We start from the raw sequence: 21529 nt of genomic DNA, 5'->3' as shown, positions 1-21529 counted from the left end.
AGTTTACAAATACTGTACTGGTGACCCCAGAAGAGGGATAAAAATTTTCACTAAAGGGAGATTAACAAGACTCGTGGCCACTCATTAAAATGAGAAGGTAAGAGGTTTAACCTTTAAACTACGTAGAGGGTTCTTTACTGTAAGAGCAGCAATGATGTGGAATTCCCTTCCACAGGCGGTGGTCTCAGCAGGGAGCATCGATAGTTTCAAGAAACTATTAGATAAGCACCTGAATGACCGCAACATACAGGGATATACAAGGTAAAACTGAGATATAATCACACACATAGGTTGGGCTTGATGGACTTTTTTTTATCTCACCTACTATGTAACTATGTAACTCATAAAAGGATACAAAAAATAAGAATTTGATTTGGCTGATGGTTGGAAAAGGGATTTACCATATAGGTGACTATCTTGGCCACTGAGGGATATGCCCTTCTTTATACTTTATGAACAGTTTGGAGATGACCTCTACTGAGAATTTTCACTTACACCAAATTTACAATTTTCTTAAAACATTACAGAAAAACAGCTCAGACCTAGCAGTACACATAATGTTTGAAAACAGGTGCATACAGGAGATGTCACATATTCACAAAGGAATTCTAAATGTTATTGAAGCAGGGTACAAATGTACCCAAGCTCATCAGCCTCCTGCTTCAGGGGTTGTGGCCAGAGGTACGACTTTGCCCGTATGGTGGTATTGCCCCAAAGTTCATCGTTTTTGGATGAGGGTACATTACTTTATATTTTCAATCACGACGATCAATACTACTAAAGATGCAAGTATCACCCTGCTGACCAAACCAGTCGAAAATATTCAGAGACACACAGACCTTAATATACTTTATGTTCTTAGTGGCCAAAATTGCTATTGCAACTGCATGGAAACGTCCAGTTATAGATAGAGCTGTAATGAAATGTAAAATCACGTGAATCATGTTAAATGAAAAAAATGTTAATGCCTTGCAAGATAAGCAATCTCTCTGCGAAAAAATCTGGTGCCCCTGGTTTGCCTATTTGCATGTTCCATATATACAAGGCTGATTTCAAGGATTGTTGACGAAAGATCCCCGGACAGATTCACCTTCTCTCTTTTTCTTTTCCTTTTTACACTCTTATTATCCCACACCCTCATTTTTCTTTCTTCTTCCTTCTTTCCCCTTCAGTCGTTTTTCTGCTCCCTCCCTTCCTGCTGTTCTCAACTATGATACATACTCTATTAGCTGTGGGGATTTGTGACCCTAATAAATGACTAGGATGATTTCTGACAATGAGAAGAGCCTCTGAAATCTTATAACACAAGTTAAATGCTCTACCATTTTGCAGACCACTTCATAGAGGTTATGCATTATTGATGCTTTGGACCTAATGGATCTCATGTATATCATAGACAGATCCAATAAGCTGTCTTTCGTGATGGTTTTCTTCCATTTATTATGGTGTTATTGATCAATATTATGTAGCTCTCTATCACATGTTTAATCTTTATATCTGTATATAATTATATGGGACCTCATAGATGGTTCATCCTATTTGTCATGCTCCCTCTAAGTTCCCCTTTTTGTGTATATACTTTGTTGTATGTACAGAACTATGCAAGGATAGTTTACTGCTCTGCTCAGTATTACTCCTTTTTCTTCAGAAAACAATTAATAAAAAACAATTGAAACAGAAACCTAGGTACATTTTATTAAAACCAGACTCACAAGACAGGTTAAAAGTAAACGTAGGACATCGGTACGCAGAGCAAGGTAACTTTCACAGCCTACTACTTTCCGTGGTATCTGGTTGACAGCTTTGATGTACACACAGGATGGACTGCAGCTGATAGAAACAAAATCTACTCATATCAAGCTCCGACCTATGCGTTACGCCTGGAATCGACTTCTTCCAAGGGGGGAAGAAGTCAATCCAGACGTAAGGTCTCCTCGTAGCAAAGAGAACATTCCTTGGTATTAGGGCTGCAACTAACGATTATTTTCATAATCGATTAGTTGGCCAATTATTGTTTTGATTAATCGGTTAATAAATTCTTTCATTCAGCGACTGTACAAATATTTTTTCACATGAATATTCTTGTCTGAAAATGTATCTGTGTGGCCAGCATAAGGCTCGGTACATACCTATGCAGTTTGCTTTTGATTAATTTATGCAGTGCTTTTTGCTGTGCATGTTTATTTTTGCGCATGTGATTTGGCTGTGATTTGCGTTTGCATTTTTTTTTTTTTTTTTTTAACTATTTTTCGTCCAATTTGTTGTTGGGATGAAAACACAAATTGATGCAAAAACGCACTACATTCTTTTCTGCAGCTTCTCCATTGAAGTATATTGAACCAAACAAGCACTGTTTTGAGTTGAAAAAGGTCCTGGACCCTTTCCACCAGCTGAAAAAAGTATAGATGGGAAAGTTAAATGAACTGTAGTGTGATTGTGCAAAAAGCATCAAAACACATGGGTGGGAACCAGATTTTAACTTAATGTGGTTAAAAAAATATATAAAAAAATGAGCCCTTCATAGTACAAAAAAAAAAGCAAATAATCGCTACTGTAAGGGGTTCATTTTTTTTTTTTTTTACTGTGCAACAGTGAAAGTCATATTTACAGTAGTGACTATTCACTCTTTTTGTACTATAAAGGGCTAATGTTAGTTTTTTTAACCCCATTATGTTACTGGCCGATTAATCGATTATGAAAATAGTAATTGATTAATTTCATAATCGATTAGTTGTTTCAGCCCTACTTGGACCTTGATAGGTCTGAGAAAATACAATTCTCTCTCCCCTTATACCCAGCTCGCATTGGGAATTGAAGCTCAATGGTCCATAGACTGCCATAGTAATGTTTCTTCTTTCTAAAAAAAATATGCAGCTCAGTAAGTGAAACTGAACATTTCCATTTTGGAAAATGTGTACTTGGTGACCAAACAAATAAATTTCTAAAATTTTCAACATTTTAGAAACATTTTATATAATAATAGTTTATATAGAACACAAGGGCTCTAATCCACAATAACCCTGCTAGATTCATACTGCCAATTTTCTTTGCATGCTATTACCAAGTTTTAACTGTTTCATGTATATACACCTTTATTTTTTGGGAAATAACCAAAACATATGCATACAGAGAGAATTGTGTGAATCCCTTTATTAACCTTTCCATCTTTATCTTGTTACTTTTGGCTGGTGTTCTGTTTTAGGTTGTAATATGCTCAGATTGTTTGGTACTGTTGTAATACTGGGATTCTGTTTTATGTATTTTAAAATTATCATTAGTTGTCCCTCAAGCTATTCAAATTAGTACTCTCAGTGATTATTACAGTTTTTTTCTTATTTCTTTCTTTATTCCTTTAGGTAGACAAGAAAATAATACGAACAGAAATCGGTGTACTGTTACGCCTTTCACATCCAAATATCGTAAGTATTTTTTATTAAAATAAAAAATGTTTTTAAATATAACAGGGCACACTTTTGCCTTTTAACTATAGATGTCCACACATTGCAATCTTAATAACACCAACAACTGCACAAATAGACTGTAACATGTTCAGCCACAAATGAGTGTTGGTAGTTTAAAAGTGAATTTCAGGCAAACGGGTAAATACTTAGATTAAATACAGATAGTGAGTTGTTTTACCTACCAAAGGCAATGGTATTTCTATCTTTCTAGCCCTGATTTTTAGCCAGCTCTACATTACTTGCTGCCAGTGAAATCACTGGCGCATGCGCTGTGAAGGAACTGCCATCCATGCCATTCCTTCAGAACCTTCATTGCGGCTCCCTCCAGTCATTGCGACACTGGAACAGCTTCATTTTAAGGTAAGTTTCACATAATGTGCTAGTATGCAATGCATACTAGCCAATTATGGCTTTACCTTACAGGGGAAAAAATAAAAACCATCCAGTGATTTACAACCGCTTTAATTATAAGATATTTCACAAGCCAAGAATATGCAGGCTGTATTGTTCTCCGCAAAGTATTGTACACTCTTTTAATTATATAAATAGAATCAATAAATACATTTTAGCACCACTCAAGTCCACAGTGCTATCCAGAGCTGAAATGCTTGTCCTCAGCTGTCATTCACTATGAAAACAGTCTGTCCCTGGCCATCAGCATAGAAATGGCAGGCATGTACCTTTTCAGTGGAAGAAACTGTAATAAATGTCTGCTCACTAGCAAATCAAATTCAAATGGACTTGTTCTGTAATGTTAAAGACATTTACCATAAACCCAAGTAGTGTACTCAGTTCCAATGAAGATCTGGAACATTTATCAATATTTACAGAGTTTGTCCAGTTACTGTATATATGACTAACTACATCATGACCTAGGGAAAATGAGAACCTTCACAGCCATATTGGTATCTCACTGTTCCCTGTATAACGGAATGTGTGTTTAGTTTGGAGTAGTGTTTTTCCCAAAGTATAATGCACTTTAAAATGTATCTAAAAACCAAAACGTTTTATTGGTTTGAGTAGAGTATGGAATGGGGTTCATCTGATGCCCCCATCAGTCGTAAGGTTCTTCAGTCCCCAGTTCTGTTGGTTTTCTCATGGACATGTTAGCTTTATTTTACTTTGATGCTCACCCCTCAGTTGGACTGCTTTTGGAAGTCTCGAAGTTTAAAGCCTTCATGTGTTCCTCAATGGACAAGATAGAAAGTAGGAATTTGCACTGTACTTTACTATTTGTATTGTAAAATTATTTTCTTGGAGTTCATTGAAGGATACAGGCCCCACCACCTTAGTGTTTATGATTATTCTCTTAGTGCTGCTTTGCTACAAAACTAAAGCTTACTGGTAGTCGATGTGGTTATCCTGGGCAATTTTTCGTGTTTGCCAATATCCAATACTCCTTTTTAATCTGCAGCTCTGCAATTCTCTGTAAAATGCAAGGCAATATGGCTACCTGGAGGTGTTCTGAGAATATGTACAGAACCCCCCCCCACCCCCACCAGAAACACAAGTTCCTGCTTGGGTGATTGTCTCACTGATTTTTCAAGAAGTCTATACTAAGATACAAATTTACAATTTTCCTCATTAGAGCTCTGCAGGTGGTGGTGGAGTGACTTTTTAAAGACATTATGGTGGTTATTTACAAAAGCAAATCCACTTTGCACTGCAAGTGCACTTGGATGTGCAGTCGCTCTAAATCGAATGGGTAGATCTGAAATGAGTGGGAGCGCATTTTATGATCCAATCATGTGCAAGCTAAAATGCTTTTTTTTATTTACCTTGCATGTCCCCCTCGGATCTATAGCGACTTTACTTCCAAGTGCACTTGCAGTGCAAAGTGGATTTGCCTTTCGTAAATAACCCCCTATGAGTCCGATTGGTTGCTTTGGGCAGAACGTAGAAACGTTTTTTTTGTCAATTTGCTAAAAATTGCCCTTTATCATTAACTATCCAAGCTATATCAACTTGGCTGTTAAGCCTTACATATCACAGAATACATATCAATAGTATTATTATTATCCACTTAACGACCGCCGCATGCCATTGTACGTCATCACAATGGCATGTACAGGCACAAGCACGTACATGTACATGGTTGCCTTCCAGCGGGTGGGGGGTCCGATCGGACCCCCTCCCGATGGATGTGGCGGTCCGGTTCACTTCAGGAGCGATCCGGGATGAGGGGATGGCCATTGGTTTCTGGCCATCCCCTCTCGATCGCTCCTGGCGAATGAGAAGCTTCCTCCCACTGTGTATTGTATACACAGGCAGGGAGGAAGTGATGTCATTCTCCTCGGGGCGGTCTTATTGACCGGACTACGAGGAGAGGACACAGTAAGTCTGCACCAAACACTACACTGACACTAACTAACACACAGGCACACAAACCCCCCCCCCCCCCCAATCGCCCCCCCCCAGTCACAGTGTCACTGATTGCAGTGATCATTTATTTACTGATCACTGCATTCAGTGTCAGTTGTAAAAGTAAAAAGTGTCAGGGCAGTTAGTGTTAGGTCCAGGGTAGCCCCTACCACCCCCCAATAAAGATTTAACCCCCTGATTGCCCTTAGAGTTAACCTTTTCACCCCCTTTTGCCAGTGTCACTAAACGATCATTATTCTGATCGCTGCATTAGTGTCGCTAGGTATCTAGTTATTTTTTTAGGTTCACCGCCAGGTTTTATAGCGCTAGGTACCCCGATATACTACCCAATAATGGTTTTAACCCCCTGATTGCCCCTAATTAACCCTTTCACCCCCTTTTGCCAGTGTCACTAAGCGATCATTTTTCTAATCGCTGCATTAGTGTCGCTAGTGTGGCTAGGTAGCTAGTTATTTTTTTAGGTTCACCGCCAGGTTTTATAGCGCTAGGTACCCCGATATACTACCCAATAATGGTTTTAACCCCCTGATTGCCCCTAATTAACCCTTTCACCCCCTTTTGCCAGTGTCACTAAGCGATCATTTTTCTGATCGCTGCATTAGTGTCGCTAGTGTGGCTAGGTAGCTAGTTATTTTTTTAGGTTCACCGCCAGGTTTTATAGCGCTAGGTACCCCGATATACTACCCAATAACGGTTTTAACCCCCTGATTGCCCCTAGTTAACCCTTTCACCCCCTTTTGCCAGTGTCACTAAGCGATCATTTTTCTGATCGCTGCATTAGTGTCGCTAGGTAGCTAGTTATTTTTTTAGGTTCACCGCCAGGTTTTTATAGTGCTAGGTACCCCGATATACTACCCAATAACGGTTTTAACCCCCTGATTGCCCCTAGTTAACCCTTTCACCCCCTTTTGCCACTGTCACTAAGCAATCATTTTTCTGATCGTTGCATTAGTGTCGCTAGTGTCGCTAGGTAGCTAGTTATTTTTTTAGGTTCGCCACCAGGTTTGTATAGCGCTAGGTACCCTGATATACTACCCAATAATGGTTTTAACCCCCTGATTGCCCCTAGTTAACCCTTTCACCCCCTTTTGCTAGTGTCACTAAGCGATCATTTTTCTGATCGCTGCATTAGTGTCAATAGTGTGGCTAGGTAGCTAGTTATTTTTTTAGGTTCACCGCCAGGTTTTTATAGCGCTAGGTACCCCCATATACTACCCAATAATGGTTTTAACCCCCTGATTGCCCCTAGTTAACCCTTTCACCAGCGATCACTGTATAAGTGTCACTGGTGACGCTGGTTAGCCAGTTAGTTATTTAGGTTCCCCGTCAGGTTTTTATATAGCGCCAGGGACCCCCATATACTACCTAATAAAAATTTGAACCCCCTGATTGCCCCTAGTTAACCCTTTCACCAGTGATCACCGTATAAGTGTTACGGGTGACTCTGGTTAGTTAGTTTGCTTTTTATAGCATCAGGGCACCCACCATTTATTACCCAATAAAGGTTTAACCCCCTGATCACCCAGCGGGTGATATCAATTAGGTTTTAGGGTCAGGGTCTGAGTCGCCCCAGGCAGCGCTAGGCTAGTGCCAGTACCGCTAATACCCACGCGCAAAGCATAAACCTCCCGTAGTGGTATAGAATCTGAACAGATCAATATCTGATCTGATCAGATCTATACTAGCGTCCCCAGCAGTTTAGGGTTCCAAAAAAACGCATTGTTAGCGGGATCAGCCCAGATACCTGCTAGCACCTGCATTTTGCCCCTCCGCCCAGCCCACCCAAGTGCAGTATCGATTGATCGCTGTCACTTACAAAACACTAAACACATAACTGCAGCGTTCGCAGAGTCAGGCCTGATCCCTGCCATCGCTAACAGTTTTTTTGGTAGCGTTTTATATTTAAATCCGAGAAGGCAGTGCTTGGTTTTCGGGGTCCCGTACGTGGCTAGGCTCCCAAAAAGTCCCCCACATGTGGTATCCCCGTACTCGGGAGAAGCAGCAAAATTTATTTTGGGGTGTAATTTGACTTATGCCCATAGCATGTGTGAGCAATATATCATTTAGTGACAACTTTGTGCAAAAAAAAAAAAATTTAATATTCCTGCAACTTGTGGCAAAATATAAAATATTTCATGGACTCAACATGCCTCTCAGTAAATAGCTTGGGGTGTCTGCTTTCCAAAATTGGGTCATTTGGGGGGGTTTTGTGTTATTTTGGCATTTTATTGTAGTGAGGAGTGAAATCAAAAATTTGCACCCTTAGAAACCCTGAAGGCAGTGGTTGGTTTTCGGGGTGCCGTACGCAGCTAGACTCCCAAAAAGTCCCACATATGTGGTATCCCCGTACTCAGGAGAAGCAGCAGAATATATTTTGGGGTGCAATTCCACATATAACTATAGCATCTGTGAGCAATATATCATTTAGTGACAACTTTTTGTAAACTTTTTTTTTTTTTTTTTGTGTCATTATTCAATCACTTGGGACAAAAAAAAAAAATATTCAATGGGCTCAACATGCCCCTCAGCAATTTCCTTGGGGTGTCTACTTTCCAAAATGGGGTAATTTGGGGGGGGGGGGGGTTGTACTGCCCTGCCATTTTAGCACCTCAAGAACTGAGATAGGCAGTCATAAATTAAAAGCTGTGTAAATTCCAGAAAATGTACTCTAGTTTGTAGACGCTATAACTTTTGCGCAAACCAATAAATATACGCTTATTGACATTTTTTTTACTAAAGACATGTGGCTGAATAAATTTTGCCCTAAATGTATGACTAAAATTGAGTTTATTCGATTTTTCTTATAACAAAAAGTAGAAAATATCTTTTTTTCTCAAAATTTTCGCTCTTTTTCCATTTATATCGCAAAAAATAAAAATCGCAGAGGTAATCAAATACCATCAAAAGAAAGCTCTATTTGTGGGAACAAAAGGACGCACATTTCATTTGGGTACAACATTGTATGACCGTGCAATTACCAGTTAAAGCAGTGCAGTGCAAAATTGTAAAAAGACCTCCGGTCCTTAAGCTGAAAATTGGTCCGGGGCTAAAGTGGTTATACATGTTTTATATAGTGCCAACAGTTTGTGCAGCATTTTACAACATGAAGGCAGACAGTACAGTTACAATACAATTCAATACAGGAGGGATCAGAGGGCACTGCTCGTTAGAGCTTACAATCTAGAAGGGAGGGAGTGAAACAAAAGGTAAAAACTGTGGCTGATGGAGAAAAGGAAAATACAGTTGTTAGGTGTGGGCAGGATAGGCTTCTCTGAAGAGGAGGGTTTTCAGGGATAATCTAAAAGCTAAAAGAGTAGGAGATAATTGGACAGATTGGGGTAAGGATTTCCATAGGATGGGAGAGGCTCTGGAAAAGCCCCGGAGGCGAGCATGGGAGGAGGTGATGTATTTTGAAACTAGGCTAGTGAGGGGGCTGAGTTGTGGATGGCTTTGTAAGTTATTGTTAGTATTTTGAATTGAATTTGTTGGGTGAGTTGAAGCCAATGGAGGGATTGACAGGGAGGAGTAGCAGACACAGAGCGATTGGTACGGTGGATGAGTCTGGCAGCAGCATTCACGATGGACTGAAGGGGTGATAGTCTATGTAAAGGTAAGCCAATGAGAAGGGAATTGCAGTATTCGGGACGAGAGATGACAAGGGAGGGAATTAAGAGCTTTGTGGTGTCATTGGTTAGAAAGAGGCGTATTTTGAAGATGTTGCGGAAGTTAAGGCGGCAAGATTTAGACAGTGATTGGATGTGGGGCTTATAGGATAGATAGAGTCCAGAATTACACCTAGAACTTTGGCATGTGGGAATGGGCTGATAGTTGTGCCTTCGATTTTGACAGAGAAATCAGGGGAAGGGGTACGTGGGGGATGAAAAATTATAAGTTTGGTTTTGGATAGATTGAGTTTGAGGAAGTGGTGTGACAGCCAGACTGATATATCTTAGTAAATTTTGATACATGAGGAGATGGAGGGAGTGAACTGAGAGGTAGAGAGATTTGGGTGTCGTCAGTATTGAGAATGTATTGGAAGCCATGGGAGGCTATCAGATGACCCAAGGAGGAGGTGTAGTTTAAAAAATAGGAGAGGTCTAAAAACAGAATTAGGACTGAAGGTGTGGTTGGATAAGTAGGAAGAGAACCACAGAAGAATACAATTACAGAGACCAAAGGCATGGAGTTTTTTTAAGTAGGAGGGGGTAATCAACCGTATCAAAGGCAGCATAAAGGAGTAGAAGTACATAATAGTGTCCATTTGTTTTGGCCACCAGTAGATCATTTGTTAGTTTTAGGAGAGCCGTTTCTGTGGAGTGTTGAGGAAGAAATCCAGACTGAATTTGATCAAGAAGGCTATTCTCAGCGAGGTGGATGCTCAGTCGGTTGTAGACCAGACGTTCAAGGAGTTTGGATAAAAAGGGGAACAGGGAGAAGGGGCATAGGTTTTTTTGGTTGATGGGGTCCAGGGAGTGCTTTTTAAGTATTGGACTGACTAGTTGTCAGGTCACCTAGAGCCCAGGTGACAGGTGCACACCGTAGGGTTGGGGATGCACCGCAAGGCTGTGGACACTACGGCTGACGGCTGCCGACGGGGGACAGATCCCACTGGGGTAAGAGCGTAAGATTCCCCGGGGCGCGGAGTCTAAGAGCCAGCTGGTGTTCACCAGAGCTTCGAGTGGTGAAGATGGTCTTGGCTGCAACTGGCTCCAGGTCGCGACCCCCAGGGTCCCCCAGCTCACACCCACAGTAGGTAACAGGAGGATAGGGATGGTGAGGGACAAAGCCAAGGTCGGGGCCACAAGCAGAACAGAATAGTCGGGTACACGCCAATAGGTCAGGGTCACAGGCAAGCAGGGATGGTCAGAACACGCCAAGGTCGGTAACGGAAATCAGAAGCAGAGCACACGACAGGAAACAGGAAGCTAATACACAAAGGTTGATCAGCAGGATAGGCTAGCAGTGCAAAGGTTAATATAGTGTAGTCTGATAGGGGCTAGGGTGGAGCCATTCCAGAGGAAGGAAATAAAAGCAGTCAGGTGAAGCTCGGCTGGTCTCTAGAAATGAACACATGCAGACAGGTAAGGAGAACCACTCTAATGCATAACCATGACAGTACCCCCCCTCTTACGAGGCCTCCCCCTCCCCCGCCTGGGACCAGGTTTAGAGGGGAACTTCAAATGAAACTTCCTCAACAGACGAGGTGCAAAGACCTCGGAAGCCGAAATCCACGACCTCTCCTCAGGACCAAAACCTTTCCAGTGCACGAGGTACTGGAGAATGCCTCTACAGAGTCGGGAATCCAAAATTTGGCTAACCTCGTACTCCTGATCATCCTCAGAGACCGGTGCTATGGTAGGGGAAGGACGAGAGAACTTATTGAGGACTAACGGCTTTAGAAGGGCAACATGGAAGGAGTTAGAGATTTTGAGGCTTTTGGGAATCTGGAGCTTGAAACAAACCGGATTCAGTTTAGAAATTATGGTGTATGGACCAATGAATCTTGGGGCAAATTTGAGGGAAGGAACCCGGAGTTTGATGTTCCTGGTGGAGAGCCAGACTTTGTCTCCTGGCTGAAAAGAGGGTGGCTTACGCCTGCGACGGTCAGCAAAACTCTTGAATTTGTTGGCAGCTTTCTGGAGGGAATCATGAACGTCAGCCCACATGGAATTGAATGATTCCTGAACAGTAGCCAAAGCTGGAATGTCAGAAGAACAAATCATAGGAAGGGGAAGCTGAGGATGTCTTCCATAAACAGTGAGGAAGGGTGTTTTCTGAGAACTGACGTTAACATGATTATTGTGGGAGAACTCAGCCCACGGTAATAGTGATGCCCAATCATCATGATGGGCAGAGACCAAGGTACGGAGAAAGACCTCTAACTCCTGATTAACTCTCTCAGTCTGGCCATTGGATTGGGGATGATAAGAAGAGGTAAAATCCAAGGTAATGTCGAGGGATTTGCAAAAGGCTCCCCAAAAACGAGAAGTAAATTGCACACCCCTGTCCGAGACGACATGCGAAGGAACACCATGAAGGCGGAAAATCTCTCGTACAAAAATGGGAACCAAGGCAGGGGCAGAAGGGAGACCAGGAAGAGGAACAAAATGAGCCATCTTGGAGAACCGATCGATTACTACCCAAATGGCCGTATTATTCTCCGATAGTGGAAGATCAGTGATAAAATCCATGGCGATATGAGACCAGGGCTCCTTAGGAATGGGCAAGGGCATGAGAAGACCAGCAGGGGCTTGAGTGGAAGATTTAGACTGAGCACAGACGTGACAAGCCTTAACGTAGTCTTTAACATCCGAGCGGAGATTAGGCCACCAGTAGTGACGACTGATAAGCAGGAAGGATCGGAGGAACCCAGCATGACCTGCCATCTTGGAATCATGTCCCCAACGAAGGATCTTGGTTCTTAGCTCCGTGGGAACAAAGGTCTTACCAGGAGGAATCTTTGATTCCAGGGTGGTAGAATGGGCAACAATGCAAGAGGTAGGAATGATCGGCTCAGGATCAGGGTTGGACTCCTCGTCCAAGGTGTCAAATGACCTAGAGAGCGCATCAGCTCGACCGTTGCAGGAACCAGGTTTGTACGTAATCGTGAATTTAAAACGAGAAAAGAAGAGACTCCACCTGGCCTGTCTGGGGTTCAGACGTTTAGCATTCTGTAGGTACTGTAGATTCTTATGATCAGTAAAGATCGTTATGGAGTGAGGGGAACCTTCCAAGAGATGACGCCACTCCTCCAACGCCAATTTAATTGCGAGAAGTTCCCGATCACCAATGGCATAATTTCTCTCTGCCTGAGAAATTTTTTTGGAGAAGAACGCACATGGTTGACGTTTCTTCTCAAAGTCCTGAAGAAGCACAGCTCCCACCCCCATCGAAGAAGCGTCTACTTCAATAAAAAATGGGTCTTCAGGATTTGGTCTCCTCAAGAGGGGTCCAGAGACAAAGGCCTGTTTCAGATCGTGAAACGCAGAGACAGCCTCGGAAGACCAGTCTTTGGCATTAGCACCCTTCTTGGTCAAAGCGATAATAGGCGCAGCAATGGAAGAGTAATTCCTTATGAACTGCCTATAATAATTTGTGAAGCCAAGGAAGCGCTGTGTGGCCTTGAGGCTAGCAGGAAGGGGCCAGTTGGTAATGGCAGAGACCTTTCCGGGATCCATGCGAAGACCCTCACTAGAAACAAAACATCCCAGAAACAGGACCTCGAAACATTCAAAGGAACATTTCTCCATCTTGGCATAGAGATTGTTCTCTCTAAGGCGCTGAAGTACGGTGCGTACATGGTTTCTGTGAGCAGGCAGATTTTGGGAAAAGATGAGAATGTCATCCAGATAGATGACAACAAACTGGTACAGTAGATCCCTGAATATTTCGTTGACAAAGTTCTGGAACACAGCTGGAGCATTACACAAACCAAAAGGCATAACCAAGTACTCGTAATGCCCGTCCCTAGTGTTAAATGCGGTCTTCCATTCGTCACCTTCTCGTATTCGAATGAGATTGTATGCACCTCTGAGATCCAATTTAGTGAAAATGGAAGCCCCCTTCAACCTGTCAAATAGCTCAGATATTAGAGGTAAGGGGTAACGGTTTTTAATAGTCACAGCGTTTAAACCTCTATAGTCAATGCAGGGCCTGAGGGTGCCATCCTTTTTGGCAACGAAAAAGAACCCTGCTCCTGCAGGCGATGAGGATTTCCGGATGAAACCTCTCTCCAAATTCTCAGCGACATACTCAGACATGGCTTGGGTCTCTGGAATTGATAAAGGGTTGGTACGACCCCTGGGCAGGGTTGCTCCAGGGACAAGGTCAATAGCACAGTCAAAAGATCTGTGAGGAGGAAGTACCTCAGCAGACTTCTTACAGAACACATCCCGGAAATCGCTATAAGCCGCAGGAAGATCGGACGAGACAGATGTGGTAGCAATGGGAAGTTTCCTCTTGGGGGTCACCTTGGAAAGACAAGACGAGAAACACGAAGGACCCCAGGCCAGGATCTGCCCAGATACCCAGTCCACATGTGGCGAGTGGAGCTGCAGCCAAGGAAGACCCAATACAATGGGGGTAGAGGCCTTGGGTAGGATGAGGAAGGAGATCCACTCCTGGTGGAGTATCCCTACCGACATCCTAATAGGTAGCATCTGGAAACAGATAGGACCCCCTGGGAGCACAGTGCCATCAATTGCCGAGACTACTAGTGGAGTAGCGAGGGGAGAAAGGGTAAGCTTCATAGAAGAGGCAGTTCTCCAGTCCATAAAATTGCCGGCAGCCCCGGAGTCCAGATATGCTAGGACTGATTGGGGAGAAGTGCCTACATGGAGGAACACCGGAAGAAGGAGACGAGAAGGTGATGTTTCTGGGTCCAATACTCCACCTTCCAAATGTATTAGACCCGAGCGTTTCCCAGACGGAGCAAGCAGGAGTCACGAAAATGACCCTTTCCCCCACAATAAAGACACAAGCCCAGAGTTCTGCGTCTAGCACGTTCTTCGGGGGTTAGTCTGGTCCGGCCCAGCTGCATGGGCTCCTCAGCAGACGGAGGATGCTCCACAGGGCGACGGGGAAAAAGCTCAGGCTGACTAGAACCTGGGGGGTGCTGGCGTCTTTTTTCTAAGGACCTCTCCTGGAAGCGAATGTCAATTTGATTACATAAGGAAATGACTTCGTCTAGACCGGCGGGGATAGCTCTTCCTGCTAATTCGTCCTTCACTCGGTCTGAGAGGCCATGTAAAAAGGTTGCGACCAGGGCCTCATTGTTCCAGCTCAATTCCGCTGTAAGGATACGGAACTGAAGTGCATATTGGCCCACTGAACCAGATTCTTGGCGAAGGCGTAAAAGGGCACTAGCCGCAGAAGAAACCCGAGCTGGCTCCTCAAAGATGTTACGAAAGAGCTTCAAGAAGTCGGACAGGCTGGAAACCACTGGATCATTTTTCTCCCACAGGGGGGCAGCCCAGGCTAAAGCTTCACCGGAGAGGAGGGAAATGATATAGGCTACCTTTGCCCGATCGGATAGAAAGTTTTGAGGCTGGAGCTCAAAATGAATGGTGCATTGGCTGAGGAAGCCCCTGCAGGCCTTGGAGTCCCCAGAGAAACGGGACGGAGCAGGCAGTACTAATGAATGCGTGGATGCGACTGGTGTGATAGGTGCAGTCGCAGACTGTACTTGAGGCTGCGGGTTCGGGGTTCCCAAGGAAGCCTGTAGCTGCTCGAAGCGAGAAGCCAGATCCTGGAGGAATCGCATCACCTGAGTCTGATTAGATTCCTGGGTCTCGAGTCTCCGCACTATGCCCTGCAATGGATCGACTGCAGGGAGCGGCACGTCAGCCGGGTCCATGGCTGATCAAACTGTCAGGTCACCTAGAGCCCAGGTGACAGGTGCACACCGTAGGGTTGGGGATGCACCGCAAGGCTGTGGACCCTACGGCTGACGGCTGCAGACGGGGGACAGATCCCACTGGGGTAAGAGCGTAAGATTCCCCGGGGCGCGGAGTCTAAGAGCCAGCTGGTGTTCATCAGAGCTTCGAGTGGTGAAGATGGTCTTGGCTGCAACTGGCTCCAGGTCGCGACCCCCAGGGTCCCCCAGCTCACACCCACAGTAGGTAACAGGAGGATAGGGATGGTGAGGGACAAAGCCAAGGTCGGGGCCACAAGCAGAACAGAATAGTCGGGTACACGCCAATAGGTCAGGGTCACAGGCAAGCAGGGATGGTCAGAACACGCCAAGGTCGGTAACGGAAATCAGAAGCAGAGCACACGACAGGAAACAGGAAGCTAATACACAAAGGTTGATCAGCAGGATAGGCTAGCAGTGCAAAGGTTAATATAGTGTAGTCTGATAGGGGCTAGGGTGGAGCCATTCCAGAGGAAGGAAATAAATGCAGTCAGGTGAAGCTCGGCTGGTCTCTAGAAATGAACACATGCAGACAGGTAAGGAGAACAACTCTAATGCATAACCATGACACTAGTGCATGTTTGAGAGGGTTGGGGAGCGTGCCAGAAGCGAGGGAGAGATTAAAGATGTGGGTTAGAGAGTGTAGAATAGAGCCAGAGGGGGAACGTAGCATTTGCGAGGGAACTGGATTTAGCTGGATGTTAACAAGTAGTTTAGCAACCTCATCTATACTGGTGGGGTAGAATGAGGGAAGCAAGTATTGTACATGTGGCCATTAAGTGTAAAGCATAGAAGGTATCTGTACAGCAGAGATCACCTCACAAATTGTATGTGTATCAAAAGTGTGTGTGATATAATCATATCTAGTATTAATATTTAATATCATTCACCTACAGATCAAATTGAAGGAGATTTTTGAAACCCCTGCAGAAATTAGTCTTGTTCTTGAACTGGTGACAGGAGGAGAACTGTTTGACAGGTGAGGATTGAAATTGCAGAGCAGAATTTGATGGCGCTTTATAATGCTGGTATATGAAAATGCAAGGTGATGTCCACTTTATAGACATGGTAGGCTATTTAATAAAGTAAATACATATTATTGCCATTGCCATTACCCTGAGGCCCTGACATCTTATTCCTGTGTCCACATTTTCCTGTTGGTTATTGTGCCTCAGGAGGACCTCCCTGTGATTCAGGCACGCTTCTATGTCCTGCAAATTGGTTTGTTTTCATGCCAGAGAAACTATAGCTTCAACTGCACTTCCTGGCTGCTTTGGCTGTAGGTCCCATAGTCCCAGCGCTATGGACCTGTCTCCCACCCTTTTTTTTCTCTAGGCCATTCACAAAATACACAACCCAAGACTCTGTTTTGTGTCTGTCCTGGAGTAGAGGTAGGCAAGAACATGATCATAGCGCTGAGGTTGGGGTGATTATATATGTTTAGAGCCACTTGCAGCCAAATTAGCCAGGAAATACAACAGGAGCTGTACTTCCTCTGGCATGTCAACAAACTAATTTTCAGGACATAGACATACAAGTGCTGGCAACCTGTGAAGTTAATTCTGCCACAAATTTGCCTTTAAGCTCGCCATACTTGTTACAGTCTGACTATACACATTTTGTACAATTTCCTTTAGATTTACCAAAGCAATGAATATAACAACCTACATAAACTACACATAAAATATGTATGCACAACATAGTTGTTGGTAGACCTAAAGGAGATTGTAAAGTTAGATTGTAATTGCGTGGTGAGCTTTATACAGTGGTTCTACCCTCCCTCAGTTCAAGTAGCTATAAAGCATTCTCTATGTGGCTACTGTTGCAGTAATGCTGAAAATAAATTATACAGCATACCAATTTACTGTCCTACACATGCTGGTTAGTGAGCCTCATTATTGCACATTGAGACTCGCTAGCCTCAGCAGACGCATGCAGTGGATAAATCATGTTTTATGCTTGTATACTGCTACATTACAACATGTTAGGAGTTTGTTAAGACTAATTTAACTTTTTTTTAATACAGTTATTCGAGTCCTTAGCATAGTTTAGTATTTATGAGGCATTATCATACTATTAAAATAAACATTTGATGTTTCTTAGTATCTAAAAACATCTCTATACAGAGCATTAACTATGTAATCAGCAGTGCTTTAGTGGAAGCACACTGCCTTTAATCAACATGCTTCTTATCTTTCATGAGTGACTGATTGCCATAAAATGTACATTATCAGCCTCATACTGAGTAGTCAAAGTGCTCCACTAAGCAATTTAATTGAAATGTATCTAGCTCTAACCACTTGAATGTCCCCAAGGAACACCAAAGTATGGGTATGCTTATTTCTGTCCGATTTTGGATAAACTTATGTTTATGTCTACTTTCTGTTTTTCAAGAAATCCATTTTTTTCAATAGGGTCAATTGTTTATTGAATATTGGTGCAGTACATTATTTCGTGGATAATTAGTTCATTACAATAAAGTATTGTAGAAAATGATACTTGGATTTCTCCTAGTAAATGTAAAGAAACTGTGTCATTAGTTTGCCCATTCAAAACTAATTTCCCAAGCTTTCCTAAGCCATCCTAACCCTATGTAGCTCTGTATTGGATTGAGCTTACACAATGTTGATGACGTCATCCTTTCCCTTACATCACAGTGTTTCGGACAGATGATTGGCCATTCAAGTACAGAACAGTGCTTGACATTAGTAGATCCCATGCTCCCCCCACGCAGGAACATTGCATATTTCACTGCGGCTTCAATAGGTCAATGCAGCTGTGGGAAAGAATTGTGAAAGTGAATTTCTAACAATATCAGCAATTATTTGCTTTTATCAAGTAGATATAACAAAATGCATCCATAAATATGTTTAAAAGACCGACATGGAACAAATAAGATAAGTTCACTGTTTTACAGACACTTTAAGTCAGCCACTTTCCCTTTGCTAATAGATTAGCACAGTACACTATTAAATGTTCATGTATAATTCCAAGGCATTTAGTTCTGTTCAAAAGAATTAACCTTTAATAATAAAACTTGTTTAGTATTGTACATCTTGCAGTTACTTGCTTTTTTCAAATTTCCTGGTTTTATGTGACTTTATTATTAATGTTAATTATGTAATTTTGTCTGACATTTGAAATACTGAATAACATAGCACTGCAGATGAACATTGAAGGTGCCAGTCTTCATCTGCAGGCTGAAGACGTTGTCAATAAAACTTCCAACTTGCATGTGATAACTATTTAAGATTTGACATGGTGGTCACGTGACCAGGAACCACTCTTGATTGGGTCCTGATAGTCAGTGGGAAACCCACTTGTCAGTAAAAGAGGAAGCATTCTGTAAAAGTGTCAGCTGCTTTCCCATAAAGGTGAGGATGTTTAATATTCTATCCTTAGCATTGGACATCATGTTAGAGAATGTTAAAGCAGTTGTAAACCCCGCTTGGTCATTTTTACCTATAGCTAAGCCTATAATAAGGCTTACCTGTAGGTAAAATTAATATCTACCAAATATTCAATGTTTAGGAGATATTCACCCTGCATACAGCCAGTGACATCACTGGGGCATGCACTCTGAATGTCTAGGATTGACATAATTGTGGCTTCGGCCAATCACATAGCCAAGCATGCGAACCCCCGAAGAAAGACAGGGGAACATGTCATGCCCCCTCAGAGGTAACATTACAGCGCTGGCGGGCTTTGTTCCAAGGTGAGTATTTCATAATGTGCAAGTAGGCGATGACTTTCACCCGATTGGCTGAAAGGACACGCAATCCTATTAGAAGCCTAGGAGGAGGGGAGGAGATGCACGGCAGAAGTGAAGAGGAGAAGAGCCGCTGACCGATGCCTGGATGCCTGATCCCCGCCGCTGCTTGGTGCCCTGATCGCTGCCAGTCCTCAGATGCCCGATCCCAGCCGCTGCTCCTCGGATACCCGCAAGTGCCCGATCCCCGCTGCCTAGATGGGGTAAGTAATGGTGGACCGACCGCAAGGGGGGGTGATTTGGTTAGTTGCCGCCCCCAAACAAAAAATCACCAGCCACCACTGATTGGATGATAATAATAATAGTGGTTGAATTAAGGGTAGGTAACAATGGGGGCCCATCCATAAGGGGCACAAGGGTGCTGCCCCCTAATCCATCCATCCGGCCCCTAATCTACTTGCAGGGCGCAGGACACATGATTAGAGCCTGAGGCTCTAATTGACTTCAAAAAAAGGGTGGGCTCAGGGTGCAGAGCCCTGCGCCCACTCAGTTGTGTGACAATAGCGAATTAATATTCGCTATTGTCTTCCTGACTCTCCGCCCGGCCAGTTAGGAAGCAGGTCCTGAGATACAATTGGCTAGGGAGTCTTAGGACCCACTTCTTGTGAGGCTGGGAGGAAAAACAACAGCCCCGGAGTGAGGACTAGCAGCCCTACCCCGGATCCTTCTCATCTGCCTCCTAAGGTAAGGAGGCCTCTGATTGCTACCTTCTCATCTGTCTCTCGCAGGGTGGGGATCGCTACTCCATCTGTCTTCTGTGGGGGGGGGTTCTGATCGTTGGTTTGCCTCCCCCAAATATTGAGCTCCACCCACCACTGGTAGGTAAGCCCACAGGGAGTACATCACTCCTTAAAGGCACAGGGACATACCACAAGCCCAGCACAGTAGAAGCTGAAAGCATCTAATGTATCCCTGTATCTGTTTTGATGACAGCTGTCAAATGTTGGATTTCCTATAACTTTTGGGAAATTTTCTGTCATTTCCTCTTTGCCTATGGGACAGGAAATAACTAGTAAAAATGTGACAAATGTTCTAAATCCTACCTCCCACAACTTCATCTAAAAAAATATATATTTTGTATGAATTTCCACTTTAAGTGCTATACAAAATGTAACTGTAAAATTCTGTTTTCCTGCAAAGCATTGATATGTTGGCACATTATTGAGAGCAGACGGCACTGTCATTGGGACTGCAGGAGGTGCAGCTGCTCTGACTGTTAAGGGTCAGTTTAGGCCAAGGTAGTCTAAGCATTCCAACTGCCTGCCATTGCCAGTGAAGGAAGTTGGTTTTAGCTATTATTGTGGATCCATTGTTAGAAATAGCCAAACTACATTACATGTAACCTTTACTAGTTATGCTTTTTGTAAGACATGTCTCTTGTGTTTTTTACAGGATTGTGGAAAAAGGATATTATAGTGAGCGAGATGCTGCTGATGCTGTGAAACAGATTTTAGAAGCTGTTGCGGTAAGTGTTTTGTTTTATCGTAATAATATATTACTGCTTTTGAAATTATTGGTTAAGCGAGGAGAAAAAGAAAATTTATGTTGCTTATGTTGATCAGTTTCCATCAATGTATTTAATTTAAAGGGCCATCCACCAACAACAAATATTTCAATTATTAGTAGATGCCGGAGGTTTAAAGCTGAACTCCGAGGAAGGGGAAAAACCATTGTACTAGTGCTTCACTCACACAGGCAGGTTAAATGCTTAGGGTACCAGCAAAACAGACTTCTACTTACCATATCCTCCGGGCTCGCTACAAGCAATGGAACCCACTGCATTCTGTTCTCTAAGCGGTCGCAGGTACTCTGACATCATCAAGTACAATGCAGGGCCAGTAGTTCAGCATTGTATATTTTGATGCCCAGGCCCTGTCCACAAGCTGAATCATCAGGGAGAAGAGTTGAGCACTGACCGCTGCCGAGTGGGGGATCAGGTATTTAAAAATCTTTAACAGGCAAATGCACAACCTCCTGCGCTTGAAAGTGGTTCCCAGAGGTAGAAGACTCTTATTTCTGTATTCAAGTCCTGGCTTTCATGGACATGCCATGTTTTGCTTGCCTCTCAATATTGGGGAAGTCTAAACACACTGCAGCCATAGAGCAAACAGCGGGAGCACCAGCCCAGCGCATTATCCTCAAAATATATTTTATTGTTACAAAGTAATAGTAAGTAATATGCTCACAAACCAACAGGTACATCAAAGCTTGTCATAATAAATCAGCTTCAAGTCCTTAAGTCCTTGACACATCACATCTCATAGAAGGACAGTATAAGTCTGACAGGCTAACGTGTTTCGAGGGACTTACCCTCTTCCTCAGAGCCCAGGGCTTCAGTTCTCAGGTCTATACGCTGCACAAGGGGACTTGGAATAAGCAAAGCTGGGCAAAAACACCCCAGTGGCAGATGTAGCAAAGTGCCCCTATGCAAGTACATTTTTTCTTTCCTTCCTTTTGTTTCACAGTATATTCACAGTATAAGGCAACAGTTGAGACACCATTAAC

At 43.2% G+C, this 21529-nt stretch overlaps 1 protein-coding gene across 1 annotated transcript in view; it reads left to right on the top strand.

Annotated features, from left to right (window-relative positions):
- The window catches only part of CAMK4 (calcium/calmodulin dependent protein kinase IV), a 318697-nt gene that overhangs the window by 154785 nt on the left and 142383 nt on the right, over positions 1-21529 (top strand). Inside the window, exons 3-5 of the mRNA XM_077462295.1 lie at positions 3357-3419; positions 16152-16234; positions 20417-20489. Of these exons, the coding sequence (XP_077318421.1) occupies positions 3357-3419; positions 16152-16234; positions 20417-20489 (219 nt within the window). The remainder of the gene's footprint in view (positions 1-3356; positions 3420-16151; positions 16235-20416; positions 20490-21529) is intronic.

The sequence above is a fragment of the Lithobates pipiens genome, unplaced genomic scaffold (assembly GCF_037356315.1).
Source record: "Lithobates pipiens isolate NorthernLeopardFrog02 unplaced genomic scaffold, aLitPip1_a1.2 Scaffold_3, whole genome shotgun sequence".
Classification (NCBI taxonomy): Eukaryota; Metazoa; Chordata; class Amphibia; order Anura; family Ranidae; genus Lithobates; species Lithobates pipiens.
This window is presented reverse-complemented; position numbering and strand designations above follow the sequence as displayed.